General features: G+C 47.7%; 1 protein-coding gene across 9 annotated transcripts in view; it reads left to right on the top strand.

Moving 5' to 3' along the window:
* Positions 1-5,873: 5,873 nt before the first annotated feature.
* Positions 5,874-15,456, top strand: part of KDM5C (lysine demethylase 5C) — a 30,755-nt gene continuing 21,172 nt past the window's right edge. For 4 of the 9 annotated variants that reach the window (XM_068962263.1, XM_068962261.1, XM_068962262.1 and 1 more), the window contains exons 1-7: positions 5,874-6,307; positions 10,112-10,189; positions 12,576-12,698; positions 12,991-13,161; positions 13,518-13,652; positions 14,386-14,509; positions 14,616-14,797. In XM_068962263.1, the coding sequence (XP_068818364.1) occupies positions 6,158-6,307; positions 10,112-10,189; positions 12,576-12,698; positions 12,991-13,161; positions 13,518-13,652; positions 14,386-14,509; positions 14,616-14,797 (963 nt within the window). In that variant the 5' untranslated portion in view covers positions 5,874-6,157. Of the gene's footprint in view, positions 6,308-10,111; positions 10,190-12,575; positions 12,699-12,990; positions 13,162-13,517; positions 13,653-14,385; positions 14,515-14,615; positions 14,798-15,456 lie in introns of all 9 variants that reach the window. The other 5 variants (XM_068962266.1, XM_068962264.1, XM_068962265.1 and 2 more) reach the window with 4 other exon arrangements.

Raw genomic sequence — 15,456 nt, 5'->3', positions numbered from 1 at the left:
GTTAATTGGCCATCCTCAGACGTTTTACTGCCAATCTTTTTGGAGATGTGGATGAAGAGGGATGACACATAACAAAAGACAAAGGTCCTAGAATCTCATGGAGTTCTTGTCTTTACCCTAGACCCGTGGTAGCCTAGAAGTCTTTCTGATGATAGAAATGTCCTATACCTGTGCTGTTCACTATGGTAACCCCTAGCCACATGTGGCTGCTGAGCACTTGAAATGTGGCTAGTTGCAACTGAAGAACTGAATTTTTAAAAATGCAAACAGCCACATGTGGATACTAGCTACCATATTGGGCAGTGCCGGACAAGACTTTCAGAAGTAGACAGCCTGGGGGGATAATGCCAATACAACATAAGTGCAGGCCCAGAAGGAAGCACAGAATGTGTGGGGGTGCAAAGAAAGGGAAAACTCAACTTGGGGCAGGGGAGAGGGGTCAGGTGAGCATTTCTGGAACTGCTCCTTTAGCTGAGTCTTGAAGGGTAAGTAGGAATAGGCCCGGGAAAGAAAGGCATTTGCCAGAGAGAGCAGCATAAGCCTGGAGGTGTGTGAGTATGTTAATATTAGTGAAATAATGAGAAAGGAATGGGAGAGGACAGCCCAGGTGGTGGGCATGGCACATCCTAAAGGAGCGGTGGGCAGTCGCCATATCCTCATTCCTCTGTTGCCAACAGGTTTTCTCACCCAAGCCTTGGAAGCTAAAGACCAGGTGACATGTTGGGCTATATAGCATCTCTGTTATCAAGCTATTATTTTTCCCTTTGTAATGAATGATTATGTTGAGGGGAGATGCATTACCATTATGCATTTGTCTTGTTATTCCTCAAACTTTCACCCACCAGTTTTAGCATTCACTGATGATTCTTGAGGTGTCCAAATGGTGACTGTCCAATGCCATCATTCTTTGCACTTGTATTAGTTGGCTCTCCAGTGTAAGGGAGAGCTTTCCCTTTTCCTACATTTATGTATTTATAGTCTCATGGACTCATGGTTGTCTATCATTTCAGTGAATTATAACATATTAATATCATTCTTTATCTCGATGTTCAAAGTGTCCCATATTCAGCCAGCAGGAAGATGACTCCTGTGTCCTTTTGGCAGCTGTCCATCTTTTCCTGAGCACTTCCTTATTTTCTGGTACCACAAGATGCTCCAGATTCATCTTATATTTTCCCTGACCCAGTCTTGGAATCAACCACTTTTTCCAAGGAGCTCTGGTTCTTTTTGGTTGAGAATGGCATTTAGAAACCAAGATTTGGGCACTAGGTGTTTTGTTTTCAGGATTTGCTTTTTTATTTGGGAAAACTTTGAGCATCTATTGATGATTTTCTAACTCCATCATTCTTTGAAGGAAAAATTTTTCCTTTTCCCTCATTTTATTCATTTATATCAGTGTGGAGTCATGGATTTTTATTTTACTCGAGTTATAAGTAACTCAAGTAAAATACTATCATAATTCATTTGGAATTATCATTGTTTTGAATGTATCATTTTATTGTTATGCATATGTATTGAGCACATAATATACATCTCTATCTACCTATCTATCTATAAATCTCCACGAACTCACATAGAGACCTTGATATCTTAAGGAGGCTCTTTTAATAACCTAGGCTAGAAACAGTCAATGGCTCTCTTGGGGAGTAGATTAGAAAAAGGTATGGGGAAGAGGGGATAAATTCCAGAGCTACTTAGGATTTAGAACTTGCAGCTCATACCTACTTTAGAATTGGAAGGGACCCTGTTTTAAAATCAAGAAAGTGATGCACGAAGTCACTATGCAGTTCATCCAGAAAACATGGATGGAGTGAGTGTGGTCGAGAGCAGAGCCAAGCGTTCCAATCACTGCTCTGTACCAGTTCCATGCCAGACCCTCTCTCCCAGGTGCATGGGTGAGGCCAGCCCAACCTCCAGCCCAGGGTGATCTCCCTGCCGCTTCTCAGTTCTTAACCCTGCAGGACCCAGACTCAGGCTGGTCCCAAGCAAGATCCAAAGATTGAGAAAGGATCCCATTTCCTGAGCACCTGTTTTTCGAGGGGCACCATTTGAGTCTTTTACAGGCAGAATTGTATAGCAGACAGACTTGAACAGTTTGTACTCTGCTACTTACTAGCCATGTAACTTAGTTAAGTTTACACTACTCTGAATTTCAACCTCCTCATCTGTTATATAGGTATAACAATACCTATTTCATAGTACCTGGCTTTTGAGCAATGGTAGTTATCATGATCTCTAATCTTCATAACCACCCTGTGTGGAAAGGATTATATAGTCTCATTGGACAAATGAGAAAAGCGAGGTTCAGGGAGGTGAGGTACATGGTAGATCTCAGTGGGTGAATGTTAGCTGCAGGAAAGCAGAGACCATGTCTGTCTTGGTCACTATTATATTCCCAGGGCCAAGAAAAGTACCTGGTGCATAATAGGAATTTGATAAATGTTCGTGAATGAATGAATTGGGACTGACTGGGCTTCAAGGAGTCTATGCAGTTTCCATTTGCCCTTCCAGAATGGTGAGTGGTGTCTGGGCTAAGAACCTTAGAGAAGGCTTTGGGAAGGCTAGGCTGAGCTGAGACCCCAAACCTGGTCTCCTGACTCCTAATTTGTGCTCTTTGCCCTTCACTGAGTAGCCTCAAGATAGAAAGGTCGAACTTCTTTCAACCTAGGATTCGGCATATTCTTTTATCTTCTTTGTCCTCTTCACCTTCTCCTGCCTAGTTCTACTATGGTGGGAGCAAATGACAAGAGCATTTGACCAAGAGTCAGCAACTTCCTGTGTATCAATGGGCAAGTTGTTTAATCTGTCTGGAACTTGGTTCCTCATCTACAGGTTGGGTAAATTGATCTACATCTTTCCCAAAACTGTTGCAAAGATTAAGGGAAGTAATTGGTATGAAAGAGCTATGTGGGCTGTTAAATGCTTACACCTGTGAGAGACTAGTGATTTCTTTTTTCTTTCTTTCTTTTTTTTTTTTTTTTTTTACTGTTAGTAGCATTACCTTGCCTAGCTTTGTTTCCTGTCCATACAGTTGTTCAGTTGGGTCACTCACCTGTTTTTCTGGTGGAGAAGGGTTGAGGTTTCTCCTGACACTAGAAAGCTAGAAAGGAAATGTCACTTACTATATGTATTACTTGGGACAAGTTTCCTCACCAGGCAAGTAGGGGATAAAGACTCCAAGCATTAAAGGCAATCTTAAGGGTTCAAGTGATAAAAAATATGAAATCACTAGGCACAGTGCCTGGCACAAAGGAGATTCTTAATGAGTTTTGACATACTGTTTGTTGACTCTCAAGAGTGAAAATAACAGTTAACAGATACTGAGGGCCTTCTATATGCTGGGTAGTATACAACAATCCTTCAAGGTAGGTATTATCACCCCCATACAACATCACTCAGTTTCAGAACCTGGGACTTACCCAAGGCCACATAACTAGAAAATGGCAGAGCTGGTGGGACTAGAAGTCAGGCCTCTCTGACTACAGGGTGTGAGTTCCTACTGGTGTTCCCCACTCCCTTAGAGATGATGCCCTTAACTCAGCAGGCAGAATGAATATACTTAACTGGGACATGGTATAGATTAGAAACTGGTATAGATTAGAAACATGATTAGAAACTGTTAACTGAAGGAATGACACTCTCCATCCCCTTCAAACACACTCAAGCTTACAGCAGATGCTTAATATATCCAGGAAATGTTTGCAAAGAGTATATATTATTTTTAGTGAATATATATTAAGGCTGCTCAAAAATATACATTCATTTTTCTGTTTACTCAGCATTTATTTACTGCTTACCATGCCAGGCACTAAGGATGTATAAGATCACAAGGTCCCTGCCCTTAAGGAATTCACAGTCTGATGGAGGAGCACAAAATAACCACTTAAGCAGCATGCAGTGAAAGTTAAAGTTGCTCAGTCATGTCCCACTCTTTGCAACCCCATGGACTATACAGTCGATGGAATTCTCCAGGCCCAATACTGGAGTGGGTAGCCCTTCCCTTCTCCAGAGGATCTTCCCAACCTAGGGATCCGAACCCAGGTCTCTCACACTGCAGGCGGATTCTTTACCAGCTGAAGCTGGGAAAGCTTCTTCACCAGGGAAGCCCAAGAATACTGGAGTGGGTAGCCTATCCCTTCTTCAGGGGATCTTCCTGACCAGGAATCCAACCGGGGTCTCCTGCATTGCAGGTGGATTCTTTACCAACTGAGCTATCAGGTAAGCCCAATCAGCATGTAGAGAAGTATTCTAAAATGTGCACAGTAGGTTCTTGAACTATTTATGCTTTAGGCCCACAACTGATGAGTAACTTAAAGCTCCTCAAATGCAGTAGATGCCTGCTGCTGCTGCTAAGTCGCTTCAGTCATGTCCGACTCTGTGTGACCCCATAGACGACAGCCAACCAGTCTCCCCCGTCCCTGGGATTCTCCAGGCAAGAACACTGGAATGGGTTGCCATTTCCTTCTCCAATGCATGAAAGTGAAAAGTGAAAGTGAAGTCGCTCAGTGGTGTCCGACTCTTAGCGACCCCATGGGCTGCAGCCCACCAGGCTCCTCCGTCCATGGGATTTTCCAGGCAAGGGTACTGGAGTGGGGTGCCATTGCCTTCTCCAGTAGATGCCTGATCTATGGTCAAAGTATTGGTTTGATAGTCAAAACATTTGCAATAAACCTATTCAGAAACTGCTCACAAACATGCACACAATGGGAGCAGAGGTACACATAGTAGATACTCAAATATAAGGAGGGGGCTATACACAATAAATACAATCCATGCACACAAATACATAAGTACACTGTAGGCTCACAAGTGAGCACAGAGTAGGTACTTCAAATGGTGGGCACTGGTAGGTGATACATATGCTGTTGTTAAAATCCAATAGTTAAAATATACATACTCTCAGGCTTATTTTGTAGGGGTACATGCCACAAATGAAAGTTGCTCAGTCGCGTCCGACTCTGCGACCAGTCTATGGAATTCTTTAGGCCAGAATACTGGAGTGGGTAGCCTTTCCCTTCTCCAGGGGATCTTCCCAACCCGGAGATCAAACCCAAGTCTCTCGCATTGTAGGCGGATTCTTTACCAATTGAGCCAGAAGGGAGGCCCACATGCCACAAGTAAGGACACGATAAAAGTGTTCATTAAAATGCTGATTGACAATGACTCTTTGGAGTTAAGGATGGAAGCCCCATCTTTGAGAGGCCTCTACACGCAAACTTGGACAAAATAAATATTTCCTTCCTCTCCTTGGGGCCCAGGGTTCTAAAAATCCGCAATTCCCGAGAAGGGAGCAGCATCCCAGCTTCCTTTTTTCAAAGCCCCAGAGGTGTCAGAGCCTAGACCTGGGAACTATGTATGTCTCTCGTAATCTGCGGGCCTGCAGAAGGGTCCCTTGCCATCACGGACTCGAAGACGCCTTCTGTGGCCCACACCGGAAAGACCCGGGAAGAGAGCATGTTGGGGCGGGGCTCGCGCCAGCGTTGAGGTCATCGAGTGGGTGCCAGTTTAGACCCACCACCCACCAACGCCAACTCCTCTTCCGGTCTCTCGCCGTAACGCGCATGCGCAGCACTGGCCTTTAAACGTGCACCGCCGGTCCGTCCGGAAAGAGGGATCGGTTTGCTAATTTCAACTTTGTTCCTCCGCCGCTGAGGCGGACTATTTGCTCTCAGTCTGGGAAGCAGTTTTAAGTTCCCGCTTCCTGATAGGAGATCCACGCCTGCCGATTCAGCTCAGTCCCCACGGGATGATGGCTTCCTAGGGCTTGGCCTCACGCAAGGCATACGAGGCTCGGAGGGACATCCCGCGGAGGGATCCGGTTTGTTGTGGTGAAGGGAGGGGGGGGAGACGGTGAGAAACCAAGATGGCGGCGGCGGCACTAAAGGCCGCGGCGGTTGGGAGTTAACTGTAGTGGTGAAGGCTGCGGTAGTTGGGAGACAGCGGCAGAGTTTGGAACGAACGGAGCGGGACGAAGAGGCGATAGAGTAGCGTCAGCCTGAGCCTCTCAGAGCGCGGCAGCTACACGTCCCCTGGGCCCTCGGCGGGCGGCGGCCGCCCCGCTTAGGGCCTAGTCTCCGAGCAGTGCCTCGGCTTCGTACAGCGGCGTCCGCCATGAGTCCTTAAGGGCGGTCCGAGCCCTCCAGTCCTAGGGCGCACCATGGAGCCGGGGTCTGACGACTTTCTACCGCCGCCGGAGTGCCCGGTGTTCGAGCCTAGCTGGGCGGAGTTCAGAGACCCTCTTGGCTACATTGCGAAAATCAGGCCCATCGCCGAGAAGTCGGGCATTTGCAAGATCCGCCCACCCGCGGTAAGGCCCTGGGCCGGTGGTCGCCGGAGATGATGAACTAGGGTAGCGGGCGGAGAGGTCCAGATCAGAGGGCAGCTCGAGGTGTGGGGAGATGGGGTGGCTGGCACCGTTGTGGATACGGCGCGGGTAGGAGAAAGGGTGCTGGGGGCAAGGGGTCTTTCGTGGTGGCCCTAAGTCGGAGACCCACTCCCACTCCGCCCTTCAGGATTACTCTTAGTAAGATTCAAGAAAGGGATGCCTAGTGGCCCCGGGGAGAGTTCACAGAGAGGCACCCCAAACATCTCTTGGTTACCCTGAACCACCTAGGTCAAGGCTGCTCTAAAGGTCTTTTCTCCCATTTACTGGCATCACTTCTCTTAATGCATGCAGTGTGGTGTAATGGAAAGATCACAGCTCTGAAGGGAGATAGACCTTCAGAACTCCACTTTGCAGTTTACCAGCTGTGTGACCTTGGTCAAGTAATGTAATTTCTCTGAGCCTGTGAAATGGGTTCCATGAATGGTTATTTGGAGAATTGGATTAAACTAGGTAGCGTCTATGTGTAGTAGGTTCTAGGTAAGTGGTAATTATTGTGACTGCGAAGGTGTTTGATGTGGTCATTGGTTTGCTTCTATGTGGGTTGACTCATATTTACTCATAGCCTGCCAGGCCAATACATATATGATAATATTCTGGGCTGGTAGACCAGTCAGGAAATCAGTCTCACAGGGAATGCTGTCTGGCTTCCCTGAGATGGGTTCAGCGAATTGTCCTCTTTTCCTGGTTGAAGGCAATATCTGGGCCTTTCCTGCCCATCACTACCCAGGCTTGAGTCTTGGACCAGTCAGCTTGGGGTGGGGTATGAGTCCTTCTCAGAAGATTTCTACTCTGATCTGTCCCAGGATGTAGGAGGTGCCAGATGATAGGATATTCTTGAACCCTCAGAAACAGAATGGTTGGATGGATGGAAGTATGCCTCCTTTGGAACCCTTGATTCCCAGAGGTCAGCGACAAAGGGCGGTGTATCTTTACTCCTAGACCTGGCTTCAGGCCAAGAGAAGTCCCCCAAGCGCTAGGATACGCTGCCACCTTGCTAGCATCAAAGGGAAATGATGATATATGTTGTTCAGTTACCACTTGGGATTCAAAGGGCAGGAATTGAGTTTGGGTGTTTTTGAGCGGGTGTCTCCTGGCTGAAACCAAATGAGAAACCTTGCTGCCACCTGAGGAGGGCATCACAGGCCTCCTCATTTAACTTGGTGCTTTCTGGTGCTCAGCCATAGATCTAGGCTGGTTTCAAATGGATCCTTTGGGAGGTGTTGGGTAAGCTGATTTCTTCCTTATTGGAGCCTGGCCAGATATCTCTGAGGTATCCTTGTCCATGGTGGAAAGGCTAGCAGAAAGGAGAAGCTGGAGTCTTGGGCAGCCTCAGGGAGGTATTCCCTGAAGTGACTTGGCAGGTCTGTGGGAAAGAGGCATATCTGACATAAGGGGTAGTTGAGCCTTGAATTTTCTGTCCCATTTTTCTGTCTTTGACTTCTCAGGGCAGACTGGCGTTGTGCACGTATTGTTACCCTTCCTTGGGAGACCAGGAGTGGGAAATGTGACATGTGTGTGTCTGTGTGTCTGTGTGTGTCTGTGTCTCCTGCAGGGGGCCTTCCTTTGTTACGCTTCTCTACTCCAACACTGTACTTCCCTCTAACCCAGGAGATCTGGCTGTTTTTGGTTTTGTTCGGTTTTCCCCTCCTGAAGAGCTGTTCCTAGGCCTCCTTTAGAAGTCCCTCCTAGTGGGGACTTCTGGCTGGAATTTAAAGCACTCACCCAAGTGGTGCTTGGGCCCAGAGTTGGAACGTTTGTAGGGGTGGGTGCTTGGAAATTGGAGGTTTGCCTAAGGAAGGGCAGGGGAAAGGTAATTTGGATTCTGAATTGCTAGGCGAGTGGCTGCCACTCTTGGGGAAGATGAGTGCAAGGAGAGTGTTGGTATTCTGGAGTAGACCCAGGGGAGCTTGGAAGGGCCTTGCTTCTTGCATCAGGTGGCCAACCGTTTTATCACCATCCTGCCAATACTGACATACTGAGTATTTGACACATGAGAATATGGGACTGAAGGCAGGATGAGGGAGCTTGTAGGTCCCAGGGAGAGCCAGGCAGGGAGACCACTGAACCTTCCTCAGCTGTCTGTTGTATGTACAGCTCCTGCTCTAGGATTTCAGTTCTGCCACTGTCAGGTTGCTTGATGTTGCACTTATTCTTATCTCAAACTTGATTTAGGAGGAAAGAAGGGTGCCTGGAGTTCTGGGTTTGAGCACCTTCCTACCTGGGTTACCTGCGCTGAGGGGAATGCCCTACTGATGGGAGGCAAGGGAGCATGGGGAGCCTGTCTGGACTTGAGCCATATCTTTTTAGTTTGAGTTTTTTGTTGTTAGTTTTGTTTGTTTTTGCCCCTACTTCACTGAGTCCCATGTGTTTGCTTCCTGCTTTGCAGGGGGTGGGGATGGGGATTATGTATGCATGTAAGTATGAGTCCTCTGGCCACTTTTCTAAAAGTGTATGTACAGAAGAGGCCAGCAGCTTTTTATTCTCTTTAACTGTGAATGCATGTATGAGTGAATACTGGTATCCTGGTGTAGTGTAAAGAGCCTTGGACCAGGGGTCAGAAGACAGGGGTTCTGGTCTTGGCTCTACCAGTAACTCAGCATGTTATTTTGGAGAAATCACATTTCTTTTCTGGGCCTCATTTTCCCCATTCGTTAAATGAAGGCACTGGTCTAGGTTACTCCAGGTTCTTTTCACCATCCCAGCAGGAGCCAGGGTTCTAAGAAGGACTGCTGGGAGGGTGGAGGGAGGAAGGAGCATTGGGGAGGAGGCTCTTCACAGCTGCCTTTTGGGCAGGACACAGCAAGCTCCAACTTGGCAGATCAGTCTCCTCTACTTTTGTTATCTTTCCTAATTTCTCTCCTCCTCCCCAAATCCTCCCAATTTTTGCTACCACAGTCAGTGGTACATTCCAGCGCTTAGAACACCCCTCCCTCCTTCCTACTTCTTCCCCTGCCTCTTCCTGGTACTGGGCAGGTGTTTGAGAGAGGACACATAGGAAGCCTTTCTGACCAGGTGAGTATTACAAATTCTTGCTCCTTGTTCCTTGCTCTTCCCTGCAGTGTCTATCCCACTGAGAGAACGAACATTAAAGGCCCAAACCTTTAAATAGCCCAAATTGGAGCTGAGCTACTCTGCATATGTATTGGGTAGTGAGGTCAGCCTTAGCTGTCAAGTCTTAATGGTGATTCCTTTGAATAACATTTTCATTTGAAAACCAGTTTAATTTTTCATATCAATCTTATGAGGAAACCAGGGCAGGAGTTCATATTGCCACCTTACAGTTAAGGAAACAGATTCAGAAAGGTAAAAATCCCGTAACTAGTAAGTAGCAGAGCTAAAATGTGAACCCACGTCTTCTGACTTCAGGTCCTGTGTGCTCTCCAGTACAGCACATGCCTCAGGGATCTGTGCATAGGGAGAGTTTGAAGTCAGCTGTTTTGGACCTCGTTTTTCTACTTCTTAAAATTGTACCACTGTACTGTTGGGAGGGAATCAGGAGACGTTTCCCAGGGTATGTGCATGGGATGTTGAGTATGGACTTGAAGCACTTCTAAAGCTCTGTTGTGAGTTGTGTTTGTATGGGTTGGGTGTTTGCCAGGTTAGAAGGTCTGGGGTGGCTAGAGGTCTGGGAAGCCATGAATGGGGTGCTGAGTTGCTTTTGGTGCCCAGCCTGGTCTTGCACTATGCTGGAATAACCCAACTCCCTTTCTCCTCCTTACCACTCAGGACTGGCAGCCACCCTTTGCTGTTGAAGTGGACAACTTCAGGTTTACTCCCCGAATCCAGAGGCTGAACGAACTAGAGGTAAGAAGACTAGCAGCTGGTGGTGGGGTTGGGAGAATGGTTACCTGAGCTCTGATCTACTTCCCTCCTACCTTCTCTGGCTGAGGTACTTTACCTAACTAGGCCTTTATTCTGTCTTCTGTGAAGTTGCCTGGAGGGCATGGAGAAGCTTTAGAGCTCTGAATATAAACCAGAGCAAGGGCTTTTAGTCTCCCAGATCTGATAGTCCCAAGGCTGGGGATTGTGCTTTTCCCACAAACATTTGGTACTTCTGAAACTCCCCTGTCAACTAACCCACCCTACTTAGGTCAGCAAAGGAAAAATATGAGGCTAACTGAGACCCTTTCTTGCTTGGCCAGCTGAATATGTCCTCATCTATCCAATTCATCTACAGCCCTGTGCTTCCTACCTTCCTTCCATGGTGCTTGGTAAGGTGGAAGGTGAGGTGGATGGGCAGGAACAACAAAAGAACTGGTCTCTGTGGAAGCTGGAATGGTTACAAACTTGGACAGAAGGTCAGGCAAGTAGGCTTTTCCCTCTCCCTTATGTTCTGTACAGGAAATACAGGCCCTTTGCATGGGTAAGGTGAGGTTCTCCATGAAAGACTTGAGAATGCTCCAGAGCAATGAGAGTAGATGCCCTTAAGGCAGTTCCAAGTAAAATCCTGGAGTTTCCCTTGGAAAATGTAGATTAGAAGTATGCTACATACTCCTCTCCCTCATTTTTATGTATCTTCAAGCCTTAATAGATGTCTAAGGGTATGGGGCTGACTGTTAGGCCCAACCAAATACCCATAACTTAAAAGGCTACTTATCTTTTAGACTGCAGATCCTCAGCCTTGGCACTATTGACATTTTGGGCCAGGTAATTTATTGTCATGGAGGGCTGTCCTGTGCATTGTAGGATGTCTGTCATCCCTGTAGGATGTCTGTCAGCCCATTAGATACTAGAACATATTACCCTCTCCCAGTTATGGCAACCAAAAAATGTCTCTAGACATTACTTAAATGTCCTCTGGAAGGCAAAATTGCCACTTGCTGAGAATCACTGTTCTACAGTCAGTCTAGGTACTGTTCTGGTCAGGGCAAAAATCATCTTTTGTATGGGGTACAAGTTCCTGAGAGAAATGGATCTGACCAGGTCTCTTGGGGTATAGGTAGGGCAAGGTGTAGCCTACCATAGGATAGGGGCAGGTTTTCTAGAGAGAGAGTGCTGGCTAATGAAGGAGGGAGAGGGGGCAGGTATGAGGCCAAGGCTGGAAAGCTAAGGGGTTGAAGTGGAAGGATTAGGGTTCCTGGCCCCTTAGGGATTCTCATAGCAAAGGAGTCATAGGATGTTCCTTTCTATGGATAGACCTTAACTTTTCCTCATCTATGAAAGAACTGTCCCTGTATCCCCCAATGGGATCAGAGCAAGGTAATGAATGGTAAAGACTTAACCTAGTTCTCCCTAAAACTAGGCCCTCTGACTAGGGTGAGGTGGTTAGAGACTTGGGGAGCCCTTCTTGGGTCACAGATTTCAGGAACGCATGGCACATGCCTTGTTCCTAGGATCTTTTGCCCACACTGGGTCCTGGGTAGGTCAGGTGCCAGTGCTGCTTTGGTACACCATCTCAGTTCTTTAGGCCATTTTGTCTTTAGCATGCACTCTCACCCGTCGGCCATCATGGAACAAATTTCATGGTGCGTGTGAAGAGGTGAATGTTCTCTTTTGGAGCCTTCATTCTCTGAAACATGCCTAGAGCTTAGATATAATTGTGTAGTTTCCAGAGGGCATTCACTGTTCCTCTCATATAAGTCTACTCTTCTGGGGTGAGTGGACGGGGCAGTTGTTTTATTTCCCTCCTAATCAGAAAACAGGGATCCAGAGAGTAGAACTGATTTACTCAAAACTACCTACTCCAGTATTCTTGCTTGGAGAATCCCAGGGACGGCAGAGCATGGTGGGCTGCCGTCTATGGGGTCGCACAGAGTCGGACACGACTAAAGCGACTTAGCAGCAGCAGCATACAGCAGGTTATTAGCAGAGGAAGAGCAAAAACTTATTTGACACTCAGATTTCTTGGTACCTGCTGTGTGACTTGAGGAAGCAGAGGCTCTGTAAGAGGTGATGATAATCACACAGCCCTGTCAAGGAGACTGAGAAAGAATATATGTAAAGCTTTGGCTGTTGTGACTTAGCCTGCTCTGTTTTGGGACCTTGGGCTTCTCCTGTTGACTGGAAGGTGGCAAAGATAACAGAGGTGGGTGAGGTGCTACCTAGAGTTGAGGATCCAGTTCACTGGGAGAGGCCTGCTGCTCTGTAGATGAAGTGGGCTGCCCTATATCCCTTCTCCTGCCCTAAGATTAGGCCAGAAGATGGTCAGGTAGAGGGGGAGGCCAGCCTCTCTGAGCCATTTCTTCTCCAGGCCCAGACGAGAGTGAAACTGAACTACTTGGATCAGATTGCCAAATTCTGGGAAATCCAGGGCTCTTCCTTAAAGATTCCCAATGTAGAACGGCGGATCTTGGACCTCTACAGCCTCAGCAAAGTAAGAACAGGTTTTTCTCAAACCCCTCCCCACCCCACACCTTAATATCCTCGGTATTCTGGGGGCCACCTTGGTTTGGATATTGGATCTCTAGGCTACAGTGGAAGGGGCACAGCCTGGTAGCACACAAGCTGTCATCAGAACTTCTTGGCATCCCTTGGCTACAATTTGAGTCTGAGTGGTGGAGGTAGAAGGGGGTAGCCTCCAATGAAGTAAGGGGATGGAGTTGTCCTCATTGTTCTTTCTGTACCTACACACAGCAAATCATGTCCCTTCCTGCTTGTCCTTACAGATAGTGGTGGAGGAAGGTGGCTATGAAGCCATCTGCAAGGATCGTCGATGGGCTCGGGTGGCCCAGCGCCTCAACTACCCACCAGGCAAAAACATTGGCTCCCTGCTGCGCTCCCACTATGAACGGATCGTTTACCCCTATGAGATGTACCAGTCTGGAGCCAACCTGGTGGTAAGGATGCCAAGCCAGGGTAGGAGTAGGCTTTCCTCTGCCAGATGCAGATTTCCACACTTGCTCTTAATGGAACTGGTTCAGTGGAGTGGACTGGACACCTGGAGAGATCTGGAAAGAGATGAAGTCTGATTGTTGGGGAGATGTTTGGAAGGAGGGATGGTATAAGCAAAAGCATGAGAAGTCTTAGAGTGTGTGCTGGTGTCAGTGGTAAAGACCAGTTAGGCAGGGCCTGTTGGCAGGGGAGGGGGGATGAAACCACAACTTTGGTTGCCACTGAGGGGGGGTAGAGGGAAGTCCTTGCTGTTGGGGGCTGGGGCCCCATGCCCTGACCCTTACCCTTCACCTATCCCCAGCAGTGCAACACACGTCCATTTGATAATGAGGAGAAGGACAAGGAATATAAACCTCACAGTATCCCCCTTCGACAGTCTGTGCAGCCCTCCAAGTTCAACAGCTATGGCCGGCGAGCCAAGAGACTGCAGCCTGATGTGAGTGCTTCCCTACTTTAAACAGAGCTTGAGGGGTGAAGAGTTGTCTCCCTCTGACCAAGACGCTCTTCCCTGTTGTACTCTCCCTTCTCTCGGTTCTCTGAGTTCTGAAAAGTAGTGTGCCTCTTTCTGGCTTCACTCTCGCTCTTCCTCTACTCTCAACTGAGCTTCTGAGCTGAGTTTTGATCTCTTCGCATAACATCTTCCCTGTGTCTGCTGTTCTTGCCTGCCTTGTTGCTTTCCTGACTCACTCTGCTTATAGGAGAAGAACTCTCTTTCTCCTTACACCTATATTCTAGCCTCAGAAAGAAGCTTATGTGCCAGCATTCTTCTGGGCATTGGGGCTACAACAGAAAAGAAGATGGACCCTGTCCCTGGGCTCACCAAAGCATGTAATTTACCAGACCATGTTAGTCTCTGCCATTTATTGGTAGTGTCAGATACTTAGATTTCTTTATGTATATCTTTCTCAAGCCCCTTGTAACTGTGAGATAGGAGTTAATATTCTCATTTTACAGTTGGAAAAACTGAGATCCATCTTAATTCCATTCCAGGAGAGGGATGAGGAGGGAGCTCACTCACCCTCAGTCTCCAAAAAGCAATCTAAATTCTTGCTATGACCCACCTGTGCTTCAGGCCTGACATGAACTAGTCAGGACTATGATATAGTCCAGGCTGTTCTTTTAGGATTGGGCAGCCTGCAATCTTGATTCATTTCCTTCTTTCCTCCTAGCCGGAACCCACAGAGGAAGACATTGAAAAGAATCCTGAGCTAAAGAAGCTTCAGATCTATGGGGCTGGCCCCAAGATGATGGGCCTAGGCCTCATGGCCAAGGATAAGACTCTGCGCAAGAAAGGTGAGGCCTGACAGGCTGGGGAAGTGTGACGAATGGCCTCACCTGGGGAGAGGAGGCGGGGCCCTAACTGTTCAGACTTGTACTTTAGAGCCATTCTCTCTCCCAGATAAGGAAGGGCCCGAGTGTCCCCCTACTGTAGTGGTGAAGGAGGAGTCAGGCGGGGACATGAAGGTGGAGTCAACCTCACCCAAGACCTTCCTGGAGAGCAAGGAGGAGCTGAGTCACAGTCCAGAGCCCTGCACCAAGATGACCATGAGGCTCAGGAGGAACCACAGCAATGCCCAGTTTGTAAGGACCCAGCCCTGACTTCCTAATGCTCTGCTTCTCATCCCTTCAACGAGCATTTCCCCAGCATGGCACTGGACCAGGTTGCATTAAACAGAAAAGTGGGCCTGGTGGGCCCTGCCCTCAGGTAGCTCACTTAATTGGGGAAACAAGGCCAGCTCACATGGAACAAAGAACAGGAAAGGGTGATCAAGTGCTGTCAACATGAAGTGCTGGAAGGGTGCAGAGAAGGAGACTCCCTCTCCATTGCTTCAGGATAAAGGCTAAGCTTCTCATTACCATGCATGATCCAGTCGCAGCAGACCTCTAGCCTCATTCCCCAGCACTGCCCACCTTACTTCTCTGCTATAGCCACACTGAACTACTTGTAGGTATGTTTGTTTTTTCCCTGAGACGTGCCATGCTTTCTTGCCCCATCCTTTGCACATGCTGTTTCTTCTGCCTGGAAGAGTTTCCCCCTGTTCTCTGCTCCATTGCCAAATCTCAGTTTGCCTTCAGATTTCAGTTAGTTTCAAGTGTCACCTTTTCAGTGAAGTTCTTGTTCAAGGCTGTTCCTCATCTCCAACTGATTTGTGTGCTTCCTCCTCTAGGTTTCCATAGTACCCTTTTATGGGGAGCTATTGGCAGTTTCTACACTGCCTTTTAATTTTTATGAACTTGTG

Source organism: Capricornis sumatraensis, chromosome X (genome assembly GCF_032405125.1).
Source record: "Capricornis sumatraensis isolate serow.1 chromosome X, serow.2, whole genome shotgun sequence".
In the NCBI taxonomy this organism is placed as follows: Eukaryota; Metazoa; Chordata; class Mammalia; order Artiodactyla; family Bovidae; genus Capricornis; species Capricornis sumatraensis.
Note: the sequence above shows the minus strand (reverse complement) of the source record. Positions and strands in the feature narration are given on the sequence as shown.